Source organism: Ceratotherium simum, chromosome 7, assembly GCF_057802395.1.
Source record: "Ceratotherium simum simum isolate JZ-2026a chromosome 7, ASM5780239v1, whole genome shotgun sequence".
NCBI lineage: Eukaryota > Metazoa > Chordata > Mammalia > Perissodactyla > Rhinocerotidae > Ceratotherium > Ceratotherium simum.
In genome coordinates, this window is record NC_141906.1 from 68,699,100 (window position 1) to 68,722,289 (window position 23,190).

Genomic DNA, 23,190 nt, shown 5'->3' on the forward strand with positions numbered 1-23,190 from the left:
CCCCAGGGTGGGAAAGGGGGTGGCAGCTGAGCAGGAAGCAGCCAGAAAACCCAAGGGCCCTCTCCTCCAAAGCAAGAGGATCCCTGAGGCGAAGGCATGCCTTGACCCAGGGTCAGAGATGAGCACCCCTGGGCCGGGGAGAAGGTGTGATGGAGGGGCGCAGGAGGAGCAAGCCAATGCGAGCAGAGGGTTTGAGTGTGCAACACCTCAAGCAAGATGACGCCACTTGCTGCTTCAGGGAAAGAAGAGCGGGGCAGAGCCAGGCTCGGGAGTTCCCAGGTGTGGCGATGGTCCTGCCATGCCAAGGAGAAGGAGCAGCCAGCATTGACTGGGCTGGGGTAGGCATTCCAGTGGCCAAGAGCCCCGGGGCATTGGCTCACCCACCTCCACAGTCCTGGTTCCCCGAGGAAAAATGCTAGGAAAGGTGTAGGTAGCGCCCCAGTGATCCAGGAAGGCCTGAGGGGCCCCTCAGGAACCCAGAGATCAGAGAAGGAGGCTAGATGGGCCAGGATCTCCCAAAAGCAAGACAGCCAGCCCTAGTTGGGAGGGTTCAGAGACTCTGAGCAGCAGGGGTAGGTACAAGGGATGTGGGACCAAGGCAGGCAGGCACCCTGCAGTGGAGGAGAAAGGGAAGTTCCTCACTAGAGGGATGTGGGGGATCAGGTGTCCATCAAAGCCTCTCACTGTAGGCCCCCCTCCAGCAGCCTCCCGCCCCCAGATCCTGTACAGAGCCCTCCTGGCCAGTCCCACCATCAGAAGGGCTGGTTCTCCACACACAGGGTCCAGCTATTGGGAAAGCCCTCACTGGTCCCCAAGTGTCTCTTGAAGAGAAATTTGGAGGAAAACCAAGGCATTGCTCGTCCAGCGGGGGGAGACTGAGGAAGACCCATCCACCAGGTGTCGGGGGACTGGCCCTCCATACCGCCCAGCTCCTCTTTTCCTCTCCTGAACCTTCCACAGGCCCCCTCCCCTGGCCAGGCCTCGTCCCTGGGGAGCCCTGACTGGGGAGGGGGTGGGGCAGGCTGGGCAGGACCCCAGTTTCTCCCCGCCCGGAAAGACTACAGTTTGAGCCAAGCAGCAGATGTCTCAGGCACGTGGGTTCACGGACACGGCTCAAGCATCAGTTTCATCCTCAGAAAGTGAGGCTCCCAGTGGCTGCTTGGCACCCAGTGGGGGCTCACACCTTTGTTGGTGGTTTCTCTTCCGCCTTGGAGCCAGGCAACCCATTCTCTGTATTGTCGTTCCCTGAGGAACTCACGAGGCACTCCTTCCTGGAGGGAGAGAGGAGAGAGGGGCCCCTGGTGAGAGGCGAGCAAGAGTAACAGGTAAATTGTGGAGGGGAGCTGTGGCCCCCGCACCCAGCCCCGGACCCTTTCTGTAGAGCTAAGGTAGCAGGAGGCCAAGTCGCCTAGCCTCTGTGCCTCAGTTTCCTCATCTATAAAATGCATGTAACAATGACACCCTCTTGATGGGGTTGCTGTGAGGGGTCAGTGAGCAATTAGAACAGTGCCTGGCCCATAGAAAGTTCTCAATAAGGCCAGCCATCACCTAGCCATCTCAACAGAGCACAAGGCAAGGGTACCAGGCATCAGTGCTGAGGGAAAGCCAGACCAGGGTAATTCCCAGGCTGTGCCAACCCAGGGGGAAGGGTCCAGGCCAGCGGGCAGTATGCAGAGGGCAAAGAGCTCCTCCCCCAGTGCCCCAGCAGGCCCGTCCTCCCTGAGCTCACTGTGACCAGACGTAGAAGAACGAGCATGGAAGGGGCAGAGCAGGCAGAGACTTTGGCACCAAGGTGGGGAGAGGGTGGTGGGAGGGGGCAGAAGGCAGCAGGAAGGAGAGATGGTTAGACGGAAGACATCCCCGGGGAGCATCACCACCCTGACCGCCCCGAGCTGGACAAGCTCCAGTTTAAGTACATCCCACCCCATCAGCCGTGCCGGGGCTGCAGAGAGCTCTCCAGGCAAGACCGGACTGCTGCATCACTCCCAGCTTTCCACTCACGAAATCTTCCGAGTCTTTTTCACAGCTGCTGTTGCTGAACTACATCTTAGCCTCCCCCCCCCGGGCTCGCATAGCCAGGGTTGAGGACTCCAGGAAGGACTCAATATTTTGTCCTCATCAATTTCATCTTGAAGGATTTAATCCATGGCTCCAGCCTATCAAGACCCTCCTAGATCTCACTTTTGTTCTCCAAGTAGGCAGTAGGCTCCTGGAAATCTGGTAAGTATATTATCTCTTGTGTAGTTCAAATCTTAATAATAACAATGAACAAGCAGAGCCCTGTGGCACATCACTCAAGACTTCTGCTCCGATGGGTTTATTTGTCTATCTACCTATCTATACCTAAAGTATAATCAACCCAGCCAGTTCCTATCCACCTAACTATACTCTCATGCAGTCCATATTTCTTTACTGAGAACCTCCTGGGTACCAGGCACTGTGTCGGGCTAAAGGGTGTACAATTTTACATGGTGCCTGCTCTCAGAAAACTTGCAGTCTTCCAGGGAATGTGACATTAAACAAGTGATTACAATACAATGTGGTAAATGACAGGGTGGGAGGTGTACTAAGGAGGGAGTCAACCTAGTAAGTTTTCTTCCAGGGTCAGGGAAGGCTCTTTGAAAGTGTCATTTAAGCTGAGACCAAGAAAGATGAGCAGGAAAAGAGGGAGGAGACATTCCAGGCAGAGAGAACCACACTCACGTGTAAAAGCTCAGAATTGATCAAGAGATGCTATCCAACACCTCCCTTCCTCTTGGGAAGTCACCCCACCTCTACTGTTAATACAGGCTTTCCTTGCCACTCAAAGGACCCCTCTCAGGCTTCCTTGTGGTCTGTCTCGCACCTCTAGTCTCTCCCCAGCCAGTCCCTATGCCCACCAATGCCAGAGCCTTTCTTCCGAAGCCCTCTGATCGTGCAAGCCCTCACCAGTCCCCTGCAGTCAGAGGCAAGCCAATCTCAGCCTGGAGCCCCAGGTCCCCAAGCCTCTGTCCCCGACCCCCTTTGCAGGCTTTTCCTCCCCTTCCTCCCTACCACACCCCTGACTCTCTCAACAGACAAAACACCTTATTCCCCAGACACAGGCCTACTGCCCAGACTCTCTGCCTTTCAGTGGTTCCCTCTGGTACACCTTGTTCTCCACTCTCCCCAGGGCTTAAATTACATCCATCTTACAAGGCCTACCACAAACATCCCTTGGGCAGAAATCCTTCCCTAGAAGTACCCCCTGTTCTGAACCCCTGCAGAATTCTCTCATACCTCTTTGCTGGCACCAATCCCTTCTACCTTGTAGTACATTTATATGTGTACGTGTCCTGTCTTTTTTACTTAAGGGCAGAATGTCATTCCTTCCAGAATTTCCTACAGCACCTGCCACAGTGCCTTGCACCCAGTACCTCAAAAATCGCCACCAATTGAAAGAATGAATGGATGAACTTTAGATATAGCCCATGAAGCAGGAAGGTATGGTGGCAGTGGTTTAAGTTTTGAAGCCAGACAAGTCAGAGTTCAACTTACTAGCTGTGTGGCCTTGGGCCTGTCACTTAACCACTCTGAGCCCCACTTTGCTCAATTGTAAAATAAAAATTATGAATATTATATAAAAATGCCTGGTGGAGTCCCTAACACATGGTAGGCATTCAACGAGGGACAGGAAGTGTCATTATCTGTAGCAATCTCCTGATCCACCAGTGCCCTAGCAAGAAAACGTTTCACCTGTCTTGTTTTCGATGAACCCACTCTGGCTCCCAAGGATCACTGTTTTCTTTCTCAAGTGCTTTTAAATTATATGTGGAATAATTTGTTCTCCAATTTTGCCCACCAGCAATAGTAAGATTGGTGATTAAAAACAGAATTTGATCCTGCTCCATGCTCCCGGCTCCTCTCAAGATCTCCAAAACCCTCACAGCCTCTGACCACCCAAGAATTCTTCATCTCAGCCAGTGCCCGGGGTGAGACGCTCAGTGGCTCCTCACTCTCCACCCCCAAATATCCCCTCCCTGCCTTCAGCTTCCTTCCCCTCTTACCAGTGTAATTTCCGCCCTTTCCAGCCTAAGTCCCTCTCCTCCACAAAGCAGAACGAAGCAAACAGAAAAACAGCAGCTCCCCCTTCTCTCTTGCACCTACCGTAACAACCACCCTCTCTGCTCCAGTGGCTGGCCTGCCCCAGCTCATCTTCCTTTCTGCCAACGCAACCTCCAAATGCCTCCTCCCTGCTCTGGTTTTGCGACAGTCACCACCTGCGGCTTCAGAGCCTGCCTGTTCTGGCACCTCTGGGCCTGGGTTGCACTCTCTGTACCTCCCCCATCTTCCCCCCTTCCCCTCCTAGATGTCTATTTTTATACCTGGATTTGTCCTAGGGCTTCCTGGGAGAACATATCAGCCTTTTTAGATTTTTTTTCTCTCCCCTATTTGAATTTTCAGAATTTCACAATAAGAGACTCACATCTTCCTAGAAGCGTCTTTCTGTTTTAGAGCTCATTTACATGGAATCTTATATTTTCTTTGATTCAAAGAAAAAAAAGACTTCCTAAATCCTGTGGTAGGACTTTAGATTGAGGGGATGCAAATGGAAAGAGAGGCTAATGGGATGAGCAGGAAGACAGTGGGAAGAAGCAGAGCAAGTGGATTGTATCTCTGTACTTAGTGAAGCCAATGTATTCAATACACTCCTACCGGGAGGATGGCGAAGAGGGGATGAGACTAGGAGAGGGGCTGGGAGACGCGGAGGAGAAGCAGCGATAGGAGAGAGAGTGGTAGGATTAGGAAGGGAGGATGGGATGAGGAGACAGAGGGAAGGATGGAGGCTGATGGGGGTAGATGACGGCGGAAAAGAGGCTGCTGGGAACATCCACGAGATGAGTGGGTAGTGAGCTGGCTGGAGGACAGGAGCATGCTATGGAGTAAACTCACTTCTTCTCCTGAGTCTTCTTGACAATGAAAGCGATGAACTTCTTGACCAGCATGATGAGGATGAGGAGCCCAATGACCCCGCCCACGACGGCCAGGATGATGAGTGTCACCGTGTTGTCCACTTCTTCCACTGTGTGGCAGGAGCAGGGAGAGAAGAGGTGGACAAGGGGAGCAGGAGTCACCTGGAGCTAAGCACCATGGCAGTCCAAGGGCCACACAGCCTCCAGCCCTGGCATCTGGGACATGTCCACTCCAGGCCCCCAGCCCTCCTCAGGCCTTGCAGCAGGAAGCAAGAGAAGTTGGAATATGGCGTCCACCAGGCTAAGGCACCACACAAAGGGCCCTTGCCCCCCTGCTGCTGCCCCTGCCCATACACATCCTTCCACAGACACACACACAAGTTCTGGAATAATTCAGACTCGGGGCCCACAGCACTCAGGTTTGAGTCATGACTTGGCCCCCAAATTGCCGTGTGGGAACATCATTGCCTCTTTTTAGGTCTCCTTTGCGCATGTGGAAAAAATCAAGAATCTCCCTGTGATATCTCTTATGTGGCGGGAAGACTTGGGAGTCAGATAGTCTGGATTTTAACTTCAGGATTTCAGTGATCCCTAGCCAGCTGGAAACCTTGAGCAGATCATTTAACCCTTCTAGCCTCAGTTTCTTCATCTGAAAACTGACTCCTGATTTCACAAACCTGCTCCGTCCGCAGTCTCCCCCACTTCTGTTGAGAAAACTCTATCCTTCCAGTTGCTGTGACCAAAATGCTTGGAGGCATCTTTGACTCTTTTTCTCAAATCCCATATCCAATCCACCTGAAAATCCCGATGGCCTTACCTTCAAAAAATTTCAGAATCTGATCTCTTTTTACCAGGCCCAAGACATCTCCTCCCTGGAGGTTTGTAGCAGCCTCCTAACTGGTCTCCTCACTCCATCGTCTATTCTTGGCACAGCAGCCAGAGTGAGCCTGTGCCAGCATTAACATTTCTGCTCAGAGCCCTGCAGTGGCTCCACGTCACTCACGCTCACAGGGCCCCACACAACCTGGCTTAATCTGACTCACCTCTTACTACTCACCCTGCTCCAGCCACACTGGCCTCTTTGCTGTTCTTCACACATCTACCTCAGGGTGTTTGCACCTGCTCTTCCCTCAGCCTGGACTATCTTCCCAAAGACATCTTCACGGCTTCCTCTCTCACCTCCTCAAATGTACTCGCTCTATGTCACCTTTTCCAGTGAGGCCTTCTAGTGACCCTGTTAGCACCCCATCTTTCCTTCCCCATTTTACTTTTTCTGCATCCCACTAACCACGTGCTCTTATACAATATAAGTTTCTTCTCTGTTTTGTTTACTACAAACTGACTAGAAGGAAATCTCCATAAGGGCAGGAATCTGTCTCATTCACCCTGTATCCTCACACCTAGAACAATGTCTGCTGCACGGCAGGTGCTCAATAAACACTTATTGGATAGAGGGATGAATAAATCTGTAAAAATGGAAAGAAGATCCGCTTCAAAAGAATGTATGAGAAGCAAAGGAGTGAATCAGGTCAGCAAGAGCACCTAACTGAGTGCCTGGCACCCAGAAATGCTCTATAAATGTTAGTCCCTTCCCCTTCTCTTCCCTCCTGAAAAGGCTGAGCACAAAGTGGGGTGACGTCCAGAAAGACAGGACGAGGTGACACCACATGCAGACTTGACTCATGACTCAGGCTCAGAAACAGCTGCCTGGATGGCCTCTGGCTCTGCCCTTGGCACGGCCAACACTGAACTCATGGGCGTCTCTCTCTCCAGGCATTCCACGTCATCCAGGAGAACGGTGAACCCCCAGGCATATAGGAAATGCAGTATAATCAGGATCCTTGAGGTTCCCTTCCCTTTTTCTCTGCTTCTGTGCCTCCCTAGCCTTCCAGGCTCCCCTCCATGAAGCCCAACCTAACTCTCCAGCCCTTCCCTAACAACCTCCAGTGTCTGTGGTCACGTCACCACCTGGCTCCTCATCACCACCTGGCTCCTCATCACATGGTCCCTCACTGTCTAGTTGTTCCACCTGTGTCAGACTGGAATCCCCGACTAGGATGTACGCTCCAGGGGGGAGAGAACATTCTTATCAGTCTCGGTTGCCTGTGCCTCTACAGCCTCTGCTCTTATTTCCGTTATCTGTTTGCCTGTCTTCTGTCCCACCCTGAACTGTAAATTCCTCAAGGAAGAACACTGTGAATCATTCATAGCACTTTTTGGTTCGATACCTGGCATTCAATCAACTTTTGCTAACAGAACACACAAGAGTAGTCATAATCAGCATACACAGAGAGAGCTTTATCAGTCGCAAAACACTCCATGTAGCTTCTCTCTCAGGACAACCCTAGGAGAAAGCAGCCATATTCCTAATTTACAGATGAGGAAAATGAGGCTCAGGGGTGTTAAGTGTATTTCCCAAGTATTCAGTGGCAGAATAAGTATTCAAGATAAGTTCTTCAAGCTTCCAGAAGTAACTGTTGAAAGTGTAAAGTGAAAAAAAACACCAATGTGGTCCATTGTACCATTTCACTGAGTTGGGTGCCCCCCAGTCCTTCCCACTCCACTGCCCTAACCCCAGCCCCAAATGCATACGTTTATCAACAACATGGAGCAAGATGGTGGCTTGGTGCTGAAGATAATTCTCCTTGGGGTTCTTCACGTGACAGGTGTATTTGCCTGTGTCCCTGAAATCCAGGTTCCTCAGCAGAATGGAAATGTTGTTCATCTTCTCCTTGGTGGAGCCCTCCAGACTGATGCGTTCACTGTCTTTCAACTTCACCTTGGGGTCAGACTTCTCATTCTTCACAGTCCCGTCTATGAGCTGGGAGGGAGAGGAGGTGGCCAAGAAAGAATCAGGGTCCTCAAAGGTCAAGACATCACTCCAGCCCACTCCTTGGGTGCCTGCCCTGTCCAGGTCCAGGAGGAGCCTGTAGTCACAGGTGCTCTCCCCCTTGGTTTCCTTCCAGTATCGATAGCTCTGCCTGTCTAACCTGAATTTTTCTTGCTCCTGGCGAAACCCATTTGCCTTTATTAAGGTCTCCCCGGAATAGAGCACAGCTCTTACTGCTTTCTTTATAAAAGCCTTTTACATAATGACTCTTGCAAATACCACACTTGTTTCCCTCTGTCACTACCACCGCCCCCACCCCCACCTCAGCCTTTGCTGACTCTGTGTTCCCTGTTCTCCGAATTCTGGCCTTCAGTCAAGACCTGAATCAATCCCACAGTGCTGTCCATCAGCACCCTGAGTCCAGCATTTAATTACATCCAGGGCTGGCCTCTTGTGTCTTCCCTAGGCCCGTCCCAGGTCCTCCACCGGATCGCAGAGTACTCAGTAGACAGCTGTTGGTTGATCCATCCCCGCCCCCGCCCACAGCGCTGTCAATGCTCCTGCACATCTCCTCCTCTCCTCCCTTCTTCCCGTCCAGTTCCCCAGGCCTCCTCCCATTTGGACTCTCCTCATTCCCTCCTTCCAAGCCTTCCAAAGGCCTTTCTCTCTCCCGTTCTTTAAATTAAATTATTAATTTTTACGCAAGCAATCCAAGTTTCAGGTATTTTCTTCAGACCAGACAGAAGACTTTAGCAGAGAATTCCAACAGACCCCAAATTCTAGCAACACAATCTAAGCATCCCTCCCACTTAGATTCTTCTAGACAGACTCTGGAAAGAATACTGGGAGAAAGGGGACTGACCCACAGTGGGGTCAGTCCAGAAGGGACCCGAGTCTGGGATGGAGGCAGGAGTGAGCAACAGGGAAAGGAGGAGGGTCTGAGCTGCGCTGTCGCTCCCCCACTACTTACAATCTTGAATGTGTCACTGCTGTTGAAGGACCACCAGAACTGGAGGTCATGGAAGCCAAAGCAGCTGGAGAAGGTGCAGGGCAGCAGGATCTCCGTGCCGTTGACGGCGTAGATGGTGGTGGCCTTTCCCACAGACACCTCCAGCGACAGGGACATGGGGAGCAGGAAGAGACCTGTATGAGGGGTGCCACCTCCCTTAATAAAACCCACCTGAACCTCCAGGCTGGAGCTCTGGGAGGGGACTCTCGGGCAGAGCGGAGTGGCTTGGCCAGGCAGGGAGGTCTCTGTCACCCTGTGTCAACTTCGGGGGAATGGTTCTCTCTACTTCAATTGACACTGCCTGGACCACACGCCATAATTCTCCATTTCTTCCCCGTTGGCCTGGGCGGGATTGAATTCTGGGCCAGTTAGCAGCCCTTGTGGCACTCTGAATGACCACCAGGGGTCACCCCAACCCAAGAAAATGAGGCCTCTGCCGGGCCACGAGTCCACGCCCTCTAACCTGCGCACGCAGTCCCTTCAAGTGCCGTCTGTGAACTGCCCCCCACAACCATCCCCCCCCCGCCCCGCCAAGTGTAGGACGGGCTCTATTTGCAGTGGGGATTTCCCCTAGGAAGGTGCGCGGCCCCCCGTTACGTTTTCCGGGATTGGGGTGGGGGGTGAAAGAAGGTCCCCTGAGGTGAAGAAGAGGAAAACGGCAGCCGCAGTGCCCGGACACTGCCCAGTGGCCTCTCATCGCCGAGCCCTGGAGGCTCCTACCGGCCTCAGGGGCGGAGAGGCAGAGGGACACCTCCGGCTGGACTTTGCTTGGCCATCTGAGTCCAACGCCCTCTCGCCAACGAACGGGACCCTGAGCGCAGAAGGAAGACGGGCGGGCCGGGATGGAATAAAGTGGGGCTTGGGAGTGGAAATGGGGCACGTCCTGGCATTGGGCAGCAGCCAGGGCGGAGCGAGTAAAGCAATAATGGGAGAGAAGGTAAGAGGGCGAAAGACACTGTAGGGAGGCAGACTCCGGACAGCCGCAGTGCACGCAAACAGGGGTGGCGGGGAGAAGGCGCTGGACCCGCGGTCGCCCCGCCCCCCGCCCCCGACCGGGAGTAGCCCGCCCTGCCCCCACACCCCGCAGGCCCAGTCTGGCCCCTTATCCCAGGAAAGTCCCCAGAGCACCCCCTTCCCCCCACCTCCGCGCCGCTCCCCAGTACATCAATACCGCCCCTGCCGCTTGGGCAAGTGGAAACCGTGAGCTTCCACTCAGGGCCTCTGGGACCTGGCCCTCCTCCTGTCCTACAAAGTCCTGAAGGAAACCCCACTGTACCTCGAGGTCGTGGGGAGAAGGGGGTCGGAATTAGTCGCTAGCCGCTACTCGCCGGTAGGCAAAAGGGGCACCCGGGGTTACCCTGGGTGAGGACACAGAGGGAGTCCTACTCAGGTTCCCAGTGATCCCGAAAAGAACGACCCTTTCCTGGGCCTCGGATGCTTGCTAAGCGCTGCATGTGAGTAATCTCATTTCATTCTCACCTCATAGCTGTAAGGTGGGTATTATTAACCACATTTTACAGGTGGTGAAAATGAGCTCAGAAGAGCAAAGTGCCTTGGCCATAGTCGTACAACTTCTCGAGGTAGTTGAAATCGGAACTGGGGTCTGACTCAAGGGCTAGTGGGCAGTTGAGAGCAGCCACCTGGCTGCACTAACTCCTGGGCCAAAGTCTCCCTGGATCTCTTCCCAGACTGCAGCTTCTCGAAACTACTTGGGCCGCCAACCTGGCATTCCCAGAATGTCAGAGCTAAAGGACCCAGAACGATCCATCTTAGAGACACTAAATTGCCTCCAGCTCAGTTTAGAGACAGGACAACCAAGCCCCAAAATGGGAGGAGACGTGGCTGAGCTGACTGGGTTTAGTGGCTGAGCAGATTGGAAGCCCTCTCAGCCCAGGTCAGCTCCCAGCTCTGCAGGCTGTTCCCGGAACTGTTCTTGTTCCCAAGACAGCCAGGGTCAGTCTTCATTTTAAAGGTCACCAACCTTCCTCTTGCTCCCATCCTCACTCTCAGGGAAGGACCTCTTGCATCTAACTTGATTCCCTCCTGGTGCGTCAGAAGCCAGTTTCCTCTTGTTTTGTCCGCATGAGATACTGATGGGTGCCACCTGAGCAACGCTGTTTAAATGACAGAGAAGGAGCTCCAGGGAGAGCTGGCAGGCCTGCTCCTGCTCTCAGGGCTCCCCTCAGCTTCTTCACGTCCCTTTCTTTTCTGAAGGCAAAGTGGAGAGCTCTTACCTCGAAACTCAGAAATAACAGCCCGCAGTCCAGGAGCCCCAGCATGACCCCTGCCACTGTCGAACACGCTGATATTTATTGAGCATTTACTGTATGCCAGGCACATCTAATCCTCACGCCCATACTGTGAGTGACGTTTCTATAATAGCTCCATATAATAGACAAGATAACTGAGCATAGAGAGGGGAGGTGACTTGCCTGTTCAACAAGAGGCATTTCTAGCATCCCAAACTGCAAAGCAAGAAAACCCTTCCTTACGTCCTAAAATAGCAGGGTTTGCCTACTAGAGTTCAATTAGTGCTGAGTGGTTATTTCAGTGAGCCCTCATTCTTTGATCAGCTCCTGTTTGCCAGGAGTTGTTCTAGAGCAGTGGCTTTCAAAGGAGAAAGCATCAGAATCACCTGGAGGGCAACTGCAGACGGCTCGGCCCCACCACTGGAGTTTCTGACTCAATAGGTCTGGAGTAGAGCCTGAAGATTTGCATTTCTAAAAGGTTCCCAGGGAATGCTGTGGTCAGGGATGACACTTTGAGAACCACTGTGCTAGAGGACTTATACATATTAACTCCAGCTTTTATTAGAATGCCAAAAGGTGGGTATAATTTTTCTGGTTTTATAGATGATGAAATTGAGGCTCAGAGAGGTTAAGTAACTTAGGGCAGCATAATAAATGGTGAATCTGGGACTGAGCACTTACTATAAGATAAGACAAGCATTTTATATACACTGTCTCATTTAAATTCTAATAATCCTATGACGTAGTTATTATTTTTATCTCCAATATACAAAATGAAGAAACAGGCTCAGAGAGATTAACTTGCTCAAGGCCACACAACTGGTGACTGGCATAAGCAGTATTCAGACGGAGGCCTGCTTTCACCGCTCTGTGCCAGAGCCTCTCCAAGAGAACAATACTGTCAGGGCTAGCTCTCCCTAGGTTCCTAGTTTTCTTTTTGTCTCTGCCCACCGCCTCCCTCACCTTCCCCAGAGGTCCAAGGACAGGTGCCAGACACGAGATTCCACCCTCCAGCCTAGAAGATGGCCTTCTGGTGGGAGACCCCAGCTCTGCTTCTTACCCCCCATGGCTCCCACAAACCAAGGAACAGAGTGTGGAGCTGTGACAAGAAAGATCTCAGGAGAAGGCAGCTTCCTGATAGTTACAGGGCTCCCTCAGGGCCCGAGCACGTGCTCCAAAGAGCACCACAACTCCAGCTTCCCATGCTCACTGGCACCCCTGCCCAGGAACCAGGATCCTGGGGAAGATGGGAGGAATGCAAATCAGGGCCCAAATTGCCCACCCCAACCTCAGCCAGAATGGGATATCCAAGAGCACCAAAGATACACATCAAAAGTGAAATCTTTCTGCTTTAAATACATAGAAGAAAAAAGAGCAAAAGAAGCATCCAGAACAGAGGAGAAAACTATTTAAGGTCTGCCTCATGACAATGCACATTTCTGCCTGATTGGTGTGCGCCTACGTGGATGACTTAACTCTAATACACTCAGGACTCCCAGACTCCCGGAGTGAAGAGTGAAGCATTGCTATTCCCCGCCGTAGCCTGGAGGGGACAAAGGAAAGGCAGAGACGTTTCCTCGGAGAAGTCCAGAGCCCTGCCCAAGTTGAGGCGTTAAAGAGGATGGGCAAGCCTGGTCTCCCCACTGCACACCCTCCCAGTCGTCAGGAAATCCTACTGGCTATGTCTGGGAGGCTTGTGCAAAGGAAAGCCCTGGGGCCTGCCTCCTGTGCCCTCTCACCTGTGAGCCTGTGCTGGGGGGAGAGGAAGGAGTAGGGACAGGTATAGATCCACTAGAGGCCCCCCTCCCCCAGGGGTGCTTCAGCAGGATGACCAAGCCAGGATACTCCTCAGCAGGGACAAGGCAGGCCCCACTCTGCATGCTGAGCTTGACAAAGTCAGAGGTCCCACATCCAGTGTGCACATCCCCAGACCAGGGATGGCTGTCTTTCCTACCTCCTGAGCTTGGTCTAAAGCCAAAACGTGAGCTTATAAAACACAAGAAGGGCTTCAGTGAGTCCATCCCTCTGACCCGGGCACCCTGCAGGTAGAGGAGGATAGTGTTTATTTTATTTTATTTATTTATTTTTCTTTTTGAGAAAGATTGACCCTGAGCTAGCATCTATTGTCAATCTTCCTCCTTTTTTTCCTTTTTTCTCCCCAAAGCCCCCAGTATATAGTTGTATGTCATAGTTGTACATCCTTCTAGTTGCTCTATGTGGGACACAGCCTCAGCATGGCTTGATGAGCGGTGTGTAGGTCCAGACCCAGGATCCGAACTGGCGAACCCCAGGCCGCCGAAGCAGAACTTGTGAACTTAACTGCTATGCCACCGGGCCAGCCCCCCCAAGGATAGTGTTTAAAAGGAGGGAGGGGGACAGAGCTGGCCCCCATCACAGGTCCAGATTAACCAGGGCACCCCTAGCTTAATGACCAGTATCAGCCAAGATGGTCTCCATGCCATTCACATTTTGCTTTATACTTTCAACCCGTACTACCTCTTGGAGGTAATTATTTCCCTGCAGCTATTTCCCTGGAATAAAGAAGGAATTTCTTTGCTTTGTCTCAAACTTAAGTCTAGAATTTCAAGGTGTGCACGTGTGCGTTTGGGATTGGGGGCCTCTTTCTGGCATCGTGCGACTGATGAACAAGTCCTCCGATTCAGGGCCCTGTGGAATTCAATCCTAAACCCCATTTAGCCACTGTCAGAGCAGCCACTTTCTTTGCCATTCTCTGAAGTCTTCCGCCCCCTCCCATCCTCATCTGGGTGCTGTGGTTTTGTCTGAGGATTGACTCAGGACTCCCAAGTTCTGTTAAAGTAAAACAAGTATTTGGTACATGCAAATGTTATTCTTCAATATTCACACCAGCAGGAATCTTATGGCAACCATCAGACATTCCAAGGCAAACGCCAAGGCAGGAAATGTTCTGCCACCTTTTCCCACATCCCGGGGTCAGTCACCAGCTGAGGTGAAGGGAGGAAAGAGGGGCAGGGTGGTGCCTACTCTAAGTTTAGCTCCAAGGGCTTGTCTGGCATGGCAGGCGGAAACACGGCTGACCTTAGCAGGGAAGCTGATACACGCTGGCCTGAAGGGAGTCGGGCAGGTTCACAGTTAGAGCTGTGCGGCAGAGTGTGAGCTGAGGCCAGCAGGACAAGACTCCTCCTGGGGTGAGGCCCTGGGGGCTGTGGGAGGCAGGGCTGGGCCAGGCAAGGCCCTTGGGCCCCGAGGCAAAGGAAAGATTTCAGCTCTCTCTCCCTAGGCAACCTGCCTGCTTCCTGCCCACCCCCAGGAGCTTTGCCCAGATAGAAGCAGCCCCCTGAGACAGCACTGGATGCTCAACAAAACCAGCTTTGCAAACAAGTCCAAGCAGCGTGCCTCTCCCTCCACTTGCAGAATGGGTGTGTTGGCACCACCAGCCCACGGCTCATGTAGAGATCCCTCCACGCTCAGCAACAGGGTGAGGTGGAAGCATCTGTGCCCAGGGTCTGCCCATCAGGGATCCCACCAGGAAGTGGCCAGTCCTAAGGGCTTTGGGACACCGCACAGGCCTGCATCTCCGGAAAAAGATCTAATCACCAGTTCCAGATCCCAGCCTGGGGTCTCCCTCCACTTCTCCCTCTTCCCATGCTCTTCTCCATGAACTCCTTACTTACTCCTTCCTTTTCCTTCCTCTGAGTGGGAGGAGCACCCTCTCCGTAATTGCGTTCTCATTAAACAAGCCCTTAATAAATAGATACCAAGGGAAGGAGGGTTGTGCAACATAGCGCCCTCAGACGTGATAATTAAACACAGATCACAGCAATTAAGCAAATCAGGAAACAAGGAAGGGGTGGGCAGGACAGATACATGTTACCAGTTACATGCTGAGGAAGGGACTGCACCCACAGGAACCTCAGTTGCAATACTACAGCCTTGGAAACTGCTTCTCAATTTAAGACAAGAGTGTCTTGTCGGGTTATCAAAAATCACTTCGTCTCAGTTGGTGAGACTGAGTTCACTACGGAGAGAGGGGGCTGGACGGGGAGAGGACTCCTGGAGCTTACTGCTCCACACCCAGTCTCCACAGTTGTGAGAACAATAGCTCTGGCCCCCCTTTCAGCCTCTATCCTTCCACACCCAGGCCCCAGAGCCTCACTCCTTCTTCAGCCCGTTGGCCAATCCCTGCTGACCTTCCCCCTCACCAGACTTTGGTTAACTGGGAGGCAAGCTGGCATGAAGAGCCCAAGAGACCTAGATTCTGTTCAACTTGACCCTCAATTGGCCATGCACCCTTCGCAAGTCACCTCCCCTCTCTGGACCATGGTTTCCCCATCCCCTGGGGAGCTCTGAGCTATGGTTCCCAAAGTTCCTGCCAGCTCTGACGCTGCCAGGGAGCATCTCCAGTTGGCTGTACAGTCATCTCTGTATCTCTCCTACTGGACTGAGAGCAAGGATGGCATCTGTGTCCCAGGCTCAGAGCAATGCCACTGTGAGGGCTCAGCAGTGGCTGCCTGGGCAAGGTCCAACGGTGGACCCTGGTCATATTCCCTCTGCAGACCAGAGGGGCAGGGGGCAGAGCAGGTGGGGCCAGTTCTGGGGCCTGCTCGTCTCCCATCTACAAATCGCTCTGCTTTCTCTTGGGATCCCAGAGTAGCTCAGGATTCATGCAAACCTGCTCCAGTGGGCCCCTGCCCTTTCCTGGTCTACCAGGCTGACAGTCCTTGGAGGAGGTGTGGGCTTCCACCTGGAGAAAAGGACCAAGACTCTGCCCGAAATCCTCCCTCACACACACATACACACGGTGTATAGTGTGGTTTCCCACAGAAGACTGGGTTGATGAATGTTCTACACCAGGCACTGGGATCCCACCACCCAACCAGGCAGCAGGAGAAAGGGAAGTCAGAGGTGTTAAGTGGGCTAGTTTAATGACCTTATGAGCTTGAATTCCTCAGTGACCTCTTACCCCTGCCATGGTCACAGTGGGAATCTGGGCTGATTAGAGATGGGATGAGGGGGAGCTGTGCCCACTCCATGAAGAGGAGCCTCAGGCCTCACAGAGGCCCGCTTCATTGGGGTCACTGTGAAACCAGCATACATCTGTCCAAAAGTACAAGAGAAACACCAGTGTCTTCTATCCAGCTGGATAGAATTTAATGACATTCTATCCAGGAATGTCATTAAATCAGTGGCTCTGGAGTGAAAGAAATACTGTGCCCCCCTCCACCACCAGGTGCCCACATGACCGGTCTGCATACAGTTTCCATTTGCAGAAACACCAGCGACTGCCCTTAAAGGCTTCTGTCTCCCTGTTTTCAGCACAAATGCCTACATCGTGTGCCTAACCCAATGAGGGGAGCTGCCCAAAGCCAAATCTGACAAATATAAACAGGAAGAGGCGCAGGTGCCAGAGATAGAGTCGGTTTACACTGAAATTCAGCTACGATTTATGAGAGTATGTTCTGGACCAATAAATGTCATTCCCAAGTCTCTTGGAGTTTGACACTCAAAACTATCATGTCCATATTAATAGATATTAATACTCTGTTCCCTCTGTGTCCTCTGGATACGTCTCCTCAGTCTTCATATTCATCCCCAAAATGAAGAGCCAGGAGCCGGTTAAACAGGTCCTCCCTACAGAATCTCTTTGTAAGAAGAGAGAGAAGATCCTTTGTAAAACGGGGCTTGAACATCCTATCCTCCAAGTCCCTTCCAGTCCTTAGTGTGGAGCTGCAGAGAAGGCAGTGGGCACTGGAGGAGGTAGAGAGCAGAGGTGCCAAACAGATAAAGGGCCAGGAGGAAGGGGACCTCCCTCCCAACTGGTGCATGCCTGACGGCTGGGCAACAAGCATCCAAGTTGCAAACAGCTCTGGGCGGGGATAGAAACGCCATCCCAACAATCACACGTGCGACCCACCTGGCATCTCCTGCACCCAAGGCGCAGACACCCTCCCCCAGCACGCCTAAACCTCTGAACTCGGGAGACCCGCGCTGCAGCCCCACGATCCAGCTGCAGAAGCCTGAAGCTCTGCAGCTGAAGGCGCCAGAGACAGCAAGGAGCTAATCGCAAGGCAGGCCGACCGAGGGGCGCGGGACGCGCACGGTCCCCGGGGAGCACAGCCGCCCGAGCAGGGCGTCCGGCAAGAAGCCGGTGGCAGCGGTGCTCATTCCTTGCCGCACTCCGAAGTCCACCCCTCCAAGGCACTGCTCTTCTAAGTGTCCCCTCCTCTGGGGGAGGAGGGGGTCAGGGAAGAGGCAGGAGAAGAGACCAAGCTGGAGCTGCCTTACCCAAAAGCCCAGTGCCCAGCCATCTCGCCCAGGCTGCACCTCGGTCCCCAGCCCCGGGCATCGTTCTGTTCTCTGCGGAGCGCGCCAGGGGAGCGGGGATGGGATACAGGGCACAGCCGCGCTCGCAGCCTGCGGTCTGCAGTGGGCCCCGAAGCTGCCGGGGAGCTCTGCGCCGCCGGTCGGGGCTCGGGAAAGTTAGCGGGGAGAGAGCGAGAGGAGGGGGAGGGAGGGAGAGGCGGAGCCGGCTGCAGGAGCGGCTGCCGAGGGCAAGGGGAGGAGAAGCAGGAGCACGAGGAGGAGGAGCTGGAGGAGCAGGAGGATCGCTGAGCGAGCGCAGAGGCGAGCGACGCTGCGCCTCCGCTCTGGAAGCGCTCCAGCCGCAGGAGGGGCGGTGGCCGCCGCGGAGCCCAGGGCGCCCGGGCCCGCTACACACTCTGCCCGGTGGCCCTCCTCGCGGTCTGGGAGTCCCGGGAGCAAGCCGGGCCCCTCACTCCCTCTCCAGCTCGAGCTGGGCTGCTGCGGCTTGAGCGCTTCCCTGCTGCAGGGCCGCCCGCAGCCGCCCGCATCATCCCCTGCGCTGAGCTGCCAATTAGGAGGACAGTTTGGGGGGAGTAGAGGTGGAGCTTTTCGGGTGTTGGAAGGCTGTGTTGTTCTGCTTTGGGGAATATGGGTAGGGTAGCGGCTCTCTCTTCCGGGGCCGCGAAGGGAGCGCTCGAATGTCTGCAGCCGGCACCGCCGCAGCCGGTGGGCGTGTGCGCGCTTGCCCACTGCGGCCGGGCGGACCCCGCGCCTGCAGCCTCGGAGCCCCGCGCCCGCCGCCTTCGCCCCCGCTGTGCACGGCTCCGGGAATAGAGCTTCCAACTGCAAACTGCCCCCACCCACCGCCCACCAACCTCTCCCACTTCTTCATAGAGTCCTCGGAAATCATGATGCTCCTGGTTAGGTAATCAGGCCAGACACTACCGATCCGCGCTCCACTTCATTCTGCCGCGGCACCCCTACTTATTTTTCCCACCTAGGCCGGTCCCCTCAGACTCCACCCTTTCACCCTCTTCCAAGAGTTTCCTGTCTCCAGAACCCACTAGGCCTCCCTTTTAGGGTGGGGGTAGGCTTCCTGGCTTGGAGGTCACAGCCGGGTCAGAGGGCTGAGGTGAGACTGCTGACAAGCCAGCATTTTTCCAGACAGTCTGGAGGGTAAAAGTGAGTAGTGCTTTTTGGGGTAGTTCCGTACTTAATGTCTGATACCCTCCTCAGCACCCCCTTCCCAACTGTCCAAGCCCCCTTCCTCCACCACAGATGCTGTGTTCCTGACCTTCCATTCTTCGCACGTCTGGAGACTGGTTCACACTTGGAAACCTGCTCCGGCTTCATGGCCTGACCCCTGCTACAGCCCCACCAGTGGCCCCCCACCACCCATCTTGGTAACCTGGGATCCCTGGTGGGCTTCAGAGAGATCATGCCCCTTGAGGTTGTATGGGAAATGCTGAATGATGTCTGTTAGTCCCCCTTCCCTGCCCCCCAGAGGCTCCATGCTTTTCCTTAGTATAGCTGGAACAGCAGTACAGTGGTTCTGGAGTTAGGCGCTGGGGAGTCGAATCCCAGCTCGAGCATTTATTGCAGTATGACATTGAGCAAGTTACACAATCTTCTGCAGAAGCCTCATCTGTAATATGGTGAAAGTCATATTTACCCTGTGGGGCTGTTAAGAGCAATGCTACTCTTAGACCTGGACTCTTAGCCCTGGGCTCCTGAATTCACAGGGCCTCACGCTGGCCCTCCTCGGGCCATACCCCTCCTCACTGGAAGGAGTTCGTGGGACACGAAGGAGAGTGGTCCAGGCTTCTAGACCATACGCCCAGTCTCCAGGACCCTGGAATTCCCTGCTCAGATGACTCCACCCTGCACAGGCCTCTTCCCCAGGTCCATGCTCTCAGGAGCTGACCATGCCGGATGTGCGCCAGAGGCCTGGGCAGCTGTTTGCAGGGGGTGGGAGGTGGAGAGAACCTGACCTACAGGTGGAGCATTCCCAGGCGTGCATGAGAGCCCCTGTCCCTGCAGACCAGAGAAGAGTGGTTGGGGGAATGGTTTCTGGACCTCATCTTAAATTAAGGAAAATTCATCAAAGGCAGGGGATAAATGGTAAATGTTAACACTTTGTTGTCTTGATTTATAACTTATATTTAGACATACATGTAATTTCCCTTTGTATACTTGCCCCAGGCCTCGCAAACATCAGAGGTGGACCTGACTAAGAGGATGGAATGAGATGCTATTGCATGTAAAAGTGCTGAGCAAGTGCTAGGCAGAAGGTCAGCGTGCAGTACATTGTAGCTCTTATATTCTCAAGGAGGTCTGCAGCCCTACAAGGCTGAGCCTCTTCCCATCTCCGAGTTCACACACTCAACTCTCTCCTTCCCCAGCAGGTTGCAGACACTAGATCAACAGGGCCAGGCATCCTTGCTGTCCACTTTATTTTTACAGCAGGGGTCATGTTTCTCAGAGCAGGAGGCTGAGGTGAGACAGGAGGTGAGCCAAAGGGAAGGGAAGGGAAGGAAAATGACCCTGACCCAGAGAAGGGGGAGGGGAGGGGACAGAGTGCCCGGATATCTTTAGATCCTGGTGACAGAAAAGGTGCCAGTTTCCTTCGTGCCCTCCACCTTCACCGCTGCCTCACTGCTCACCAACTCTTAGACCTGGAAGGGTCCTTAGGAAACCCGCACACCTCACAGATGAAGAAACAGACCCAGAGAGGTAGAATGTGTGGCCCAAGGTCACAGAGAAAGTGACTCTTAAAGCCAGGATTAGTACCTCCTCCATTATTTGATTCCCTCCCTCCAGCCCCACCCCCACCCCAGCTTTCCTCTAAAGAACATCAGGAGGGCTCCATAGCTGGGCAGAAAAAGTGCTTGAGAAGTGCATTAGTGGCTAGAGGATTTTTACATTTATAGAGCACTTTCCTCAAAAATTCTCAAAACCCTAGTCCATTGATCCAAGCTCAGAGGATCCTCCTGAGGGTGCCAGGGGAGAAGACAGCAAAAGATCAGAGTTCCTTCTCTCCTGCCTTTTGAAGACTCTGTCTTTGAGGAGCCCTCCCTTATTCAGCCCCCTCACCCAGCTCAAGAGCCCCCAGTCTCTGGGCGGGGGTAGGAAGAAATGGGCCGGCACCTCAGCTCCTTTCCCTCCTTCTGCTGGAAGTCCCCTAAAAGCAGGGATGGTGGCTTGGGCACAGCCCCCAGCTGTGCCCCCACAGGCTTGGTTCTCGGTGATGGGGTAATGCATACTCAGGTCTTCGGCGGCCTGGCTCAGAAATACCTTGAAGAGCAAGTTTTCAGGGACGCAGAGAGGGATTGGGCCCTATGCCAAGGAGCTGTCAGGAAGCTGTTCCATCTCAGTGGGGAGAAGATAGGGCCTAGATTTAAGGGGAAAGAGATTGTTTCCTTGGAGGGTTCACATAGGTTCTTTGAAGCAGTTAGTCCAACTGTCCTCTCTGAGACCAGACGACCCCCTCAGTTCCCGCCCTCCAGGGAGCTAGATTGGAGCTCGGAGGGAGAGCGGGGATGGAAGGTCAGTGCGTGGTGGGGGAAGTGGCCCGGGCAATAATGGGGGCAGAGCTCCAGCTCCCTGCCTCTGGGAGATGCTCTTACCCTGGAAGGCACTCACCCCTGGGGCGATCCCATCTTCTACCAGGGCAGGTAGATGGAAGATTCCATCCCCTGTCAGTTCTCGGAAAGCGGGCCAAGACCCCTGCAGGGGAGGAAGAGAAAGGGAGAGCTCCGATGAGGTCTCCGGAGCTATTTTGAGAGGAGTTCCTCCTAAGTAACAAGAGCCTGGCAGGGAGCCTCCTCCCCTGCTGGCTCCCCTACTGCCCTTGCCTGCCCCCTGCCTCTCCCCCTCCTCCCCCATAAGCCCTCGCGGCTCCTGCTGGGGCATTGCAGGTAACGGAGCTCACTTAGCTTGGCTCTGCAGCGGCGCTGACTCGGCTCTTAGAGGCAGAGAACACGGGGGTCTGCAGGGAGCCCCCCACACCCCCACCTCCCACCTCCTCTCCCAGCCGCCGGCCTTGGACCAACACTAGGAGCTGCTTCCCCTCTCGACCTTCCCCGCGCTCCACTCTGCTTATAAACTGGGCCCCAACCTCAGGACGGTAGAACTGCAGGCACCGAGATTCTCTGCATGCATTAACTTAAAGTTAAATGCCCCCAAATCCTTCTGCCTCTCAGGTTGGGTTGGGTGGATGCTACAAACTTTTGGGAGCCTCCTTCTCTTGCACCTAGGTCTGTTCCCTGCCTGTCCCTACTCACCATTCCTTCCCCCCAGCTCAGAGTCCCCACTTGCCCACAGCCACAGTCTGAGCCTCCACTGAACTTTGGCAGGTGCTGAGGGGGTTAACAAGACAGCATGCACCAAACCAACCGCAGGCACGTGGCTTAGCAGTCCAGCAAGGAACCGGTACTGGCCACCCTGCCCGCGGCTCCCCAGCCCGCCTGGCATCAGCATCAGCAAGTTGGAGTAGACATAAACTCTTCCTGAACTCTCCTCACCCATCTTCACTTGCTAAGGGCTCTGGGTGCAGGGAGGTAGACAGCCACCTCCTCTATCCCTCCCTTCCTCTTTCTCTGTTTTCTGCCAGGTTCTGTCCAAACATCTTTTCAGGCAAAGGGGGTGGGGAGCCCTAGACAGATGAGCTCATTGGGAGGAGGAGGGCAGAGGAAGGAGGGAGCTGAAATATCCTGGCCAGGGAGATGATCACCGGACAGTCCCAAGTTGGAGAGGGGCGTGTGCCCACTTCCAGGAGGAGCCATCTGCTTCCCTCACTGCAGCTCAGAGATGGGGTGAGTCCTGGGCATCTCTTTATTCTGGGCCACGTTGGGGTGGGGTGTGAAGCCCCAGGGCAGGGTCTCAGCCACCCTACCTAGCACCCCAGAGCCATGTTTACCTCTCTGCTTCACGGGTTAGCATGCCCCCCTGCCCTTCTATCAAGGAAGAATGGGGACTCAGGAGGGCTGGGGGCTGCAGGCGTTGGGAAGGTTTCTTGTTCATTGCAGCCTGGCTGTCCATGGCACTGCTTTGTCAGCTGAATGGCCAGATGTCCTGGCACCCTAGACCTGGTCCTGCCCCTGAACTGGGCACTGAGACAGGTTGACCAAACCAGAAGCATGAAATGGTGCGGAGTGCCAGGCAGGACTCTGTAAATGTCCTGGTCCCTCTGTAGGAACATTTTAGTGCAGAAGCAGTGGATCTTGCAAAGTGAAGGGAGAGGGAAGAGTGGAGTGGGAGAGGAGATGTGGCAGGGGAGGAAGGTGGGGGAGAGATGGAGAGGCTGAGAGGAAGGGAGAAGCGTGGGAGCAGAGGAGAGTCTTCCTGGAGTGAAGAGTAACTTGGAGAGGTTGGAGCATGACACAGACCGAGAAGGAGGGGTGGGGACAGGCAGGGAGACAGCTGACCAGCAGGTAAAGAGGTTTTACAGGTTTTCAGAAGCCAGGAGAGGAGGTGTCCAGCAGAGGCCAGAGCTGTTTGCATGGAGCTGTGGGCTCAAGGGCCAGGCCGTGCAGGCAGTAGGATGTTAGGGGCCTACTGAGGCTTCATCTCTGCCTCCAAACACTTTACCCCTACCTTGTTGTCCACGGTCGTTTTGAGGTTGGCTCCGAATCGCCCTTCCCCTACCCACTCCTAAGTCTGTGGCCTGCAAGAGGCCAGTCCCCTGCCCTTTCTCTCCGTGTGATGTGATGGCTTTGGTGTCACACCACCCTGGGTCTGAGTTCTCTGCTATTTTCCAGCTGTGTCACCTTGTGTGCACACATACTTAGTATAGCAGAACCTTGGTCTCCTCATCTGTAGAAGTGAGGAAAGAATCCATGTTTGGGAGTTGTCCTGAGGATTAAGTCAGCTGAGATACACAGAATACTT

General features: G+C 54.0%; 1 protein-coding gene across 1 annotated transcript; it reads right to left on the reverse strand.

The window, feature by feature from the left end:
* Positions 1 to 699: 699 nt before the first annotated feature.
* SCN4B (sodium voltage-gated channel beta subunit 4) lies at positions 700 to 17,443 on the reverse strand. The gene is made up of 5 exons (XM_004427268.3): positions 17,284 to 17,443; positions 8,732 to 8,904; positions 7,524 to 7,752; positions 4,912 to 5,041; positions 700 to 1,271 (listed from the first exon to the last, which is right to left on the reverse strand). Exons 1-5 carry the CDS (start codon positions 17,342 to 17,344, stop codon positions 1,178 to 1,180), a joined length of 687 nt encoding a protein of 228 aa, XP_004427325.1. The 5' UTR covers positions 17,345 to 17,443; the 3' UTR covers positions 700 to 1,177.
* Between the last annotated feature and the right edge of the window lie 5,747 nt (positions 17,444 to 23,190).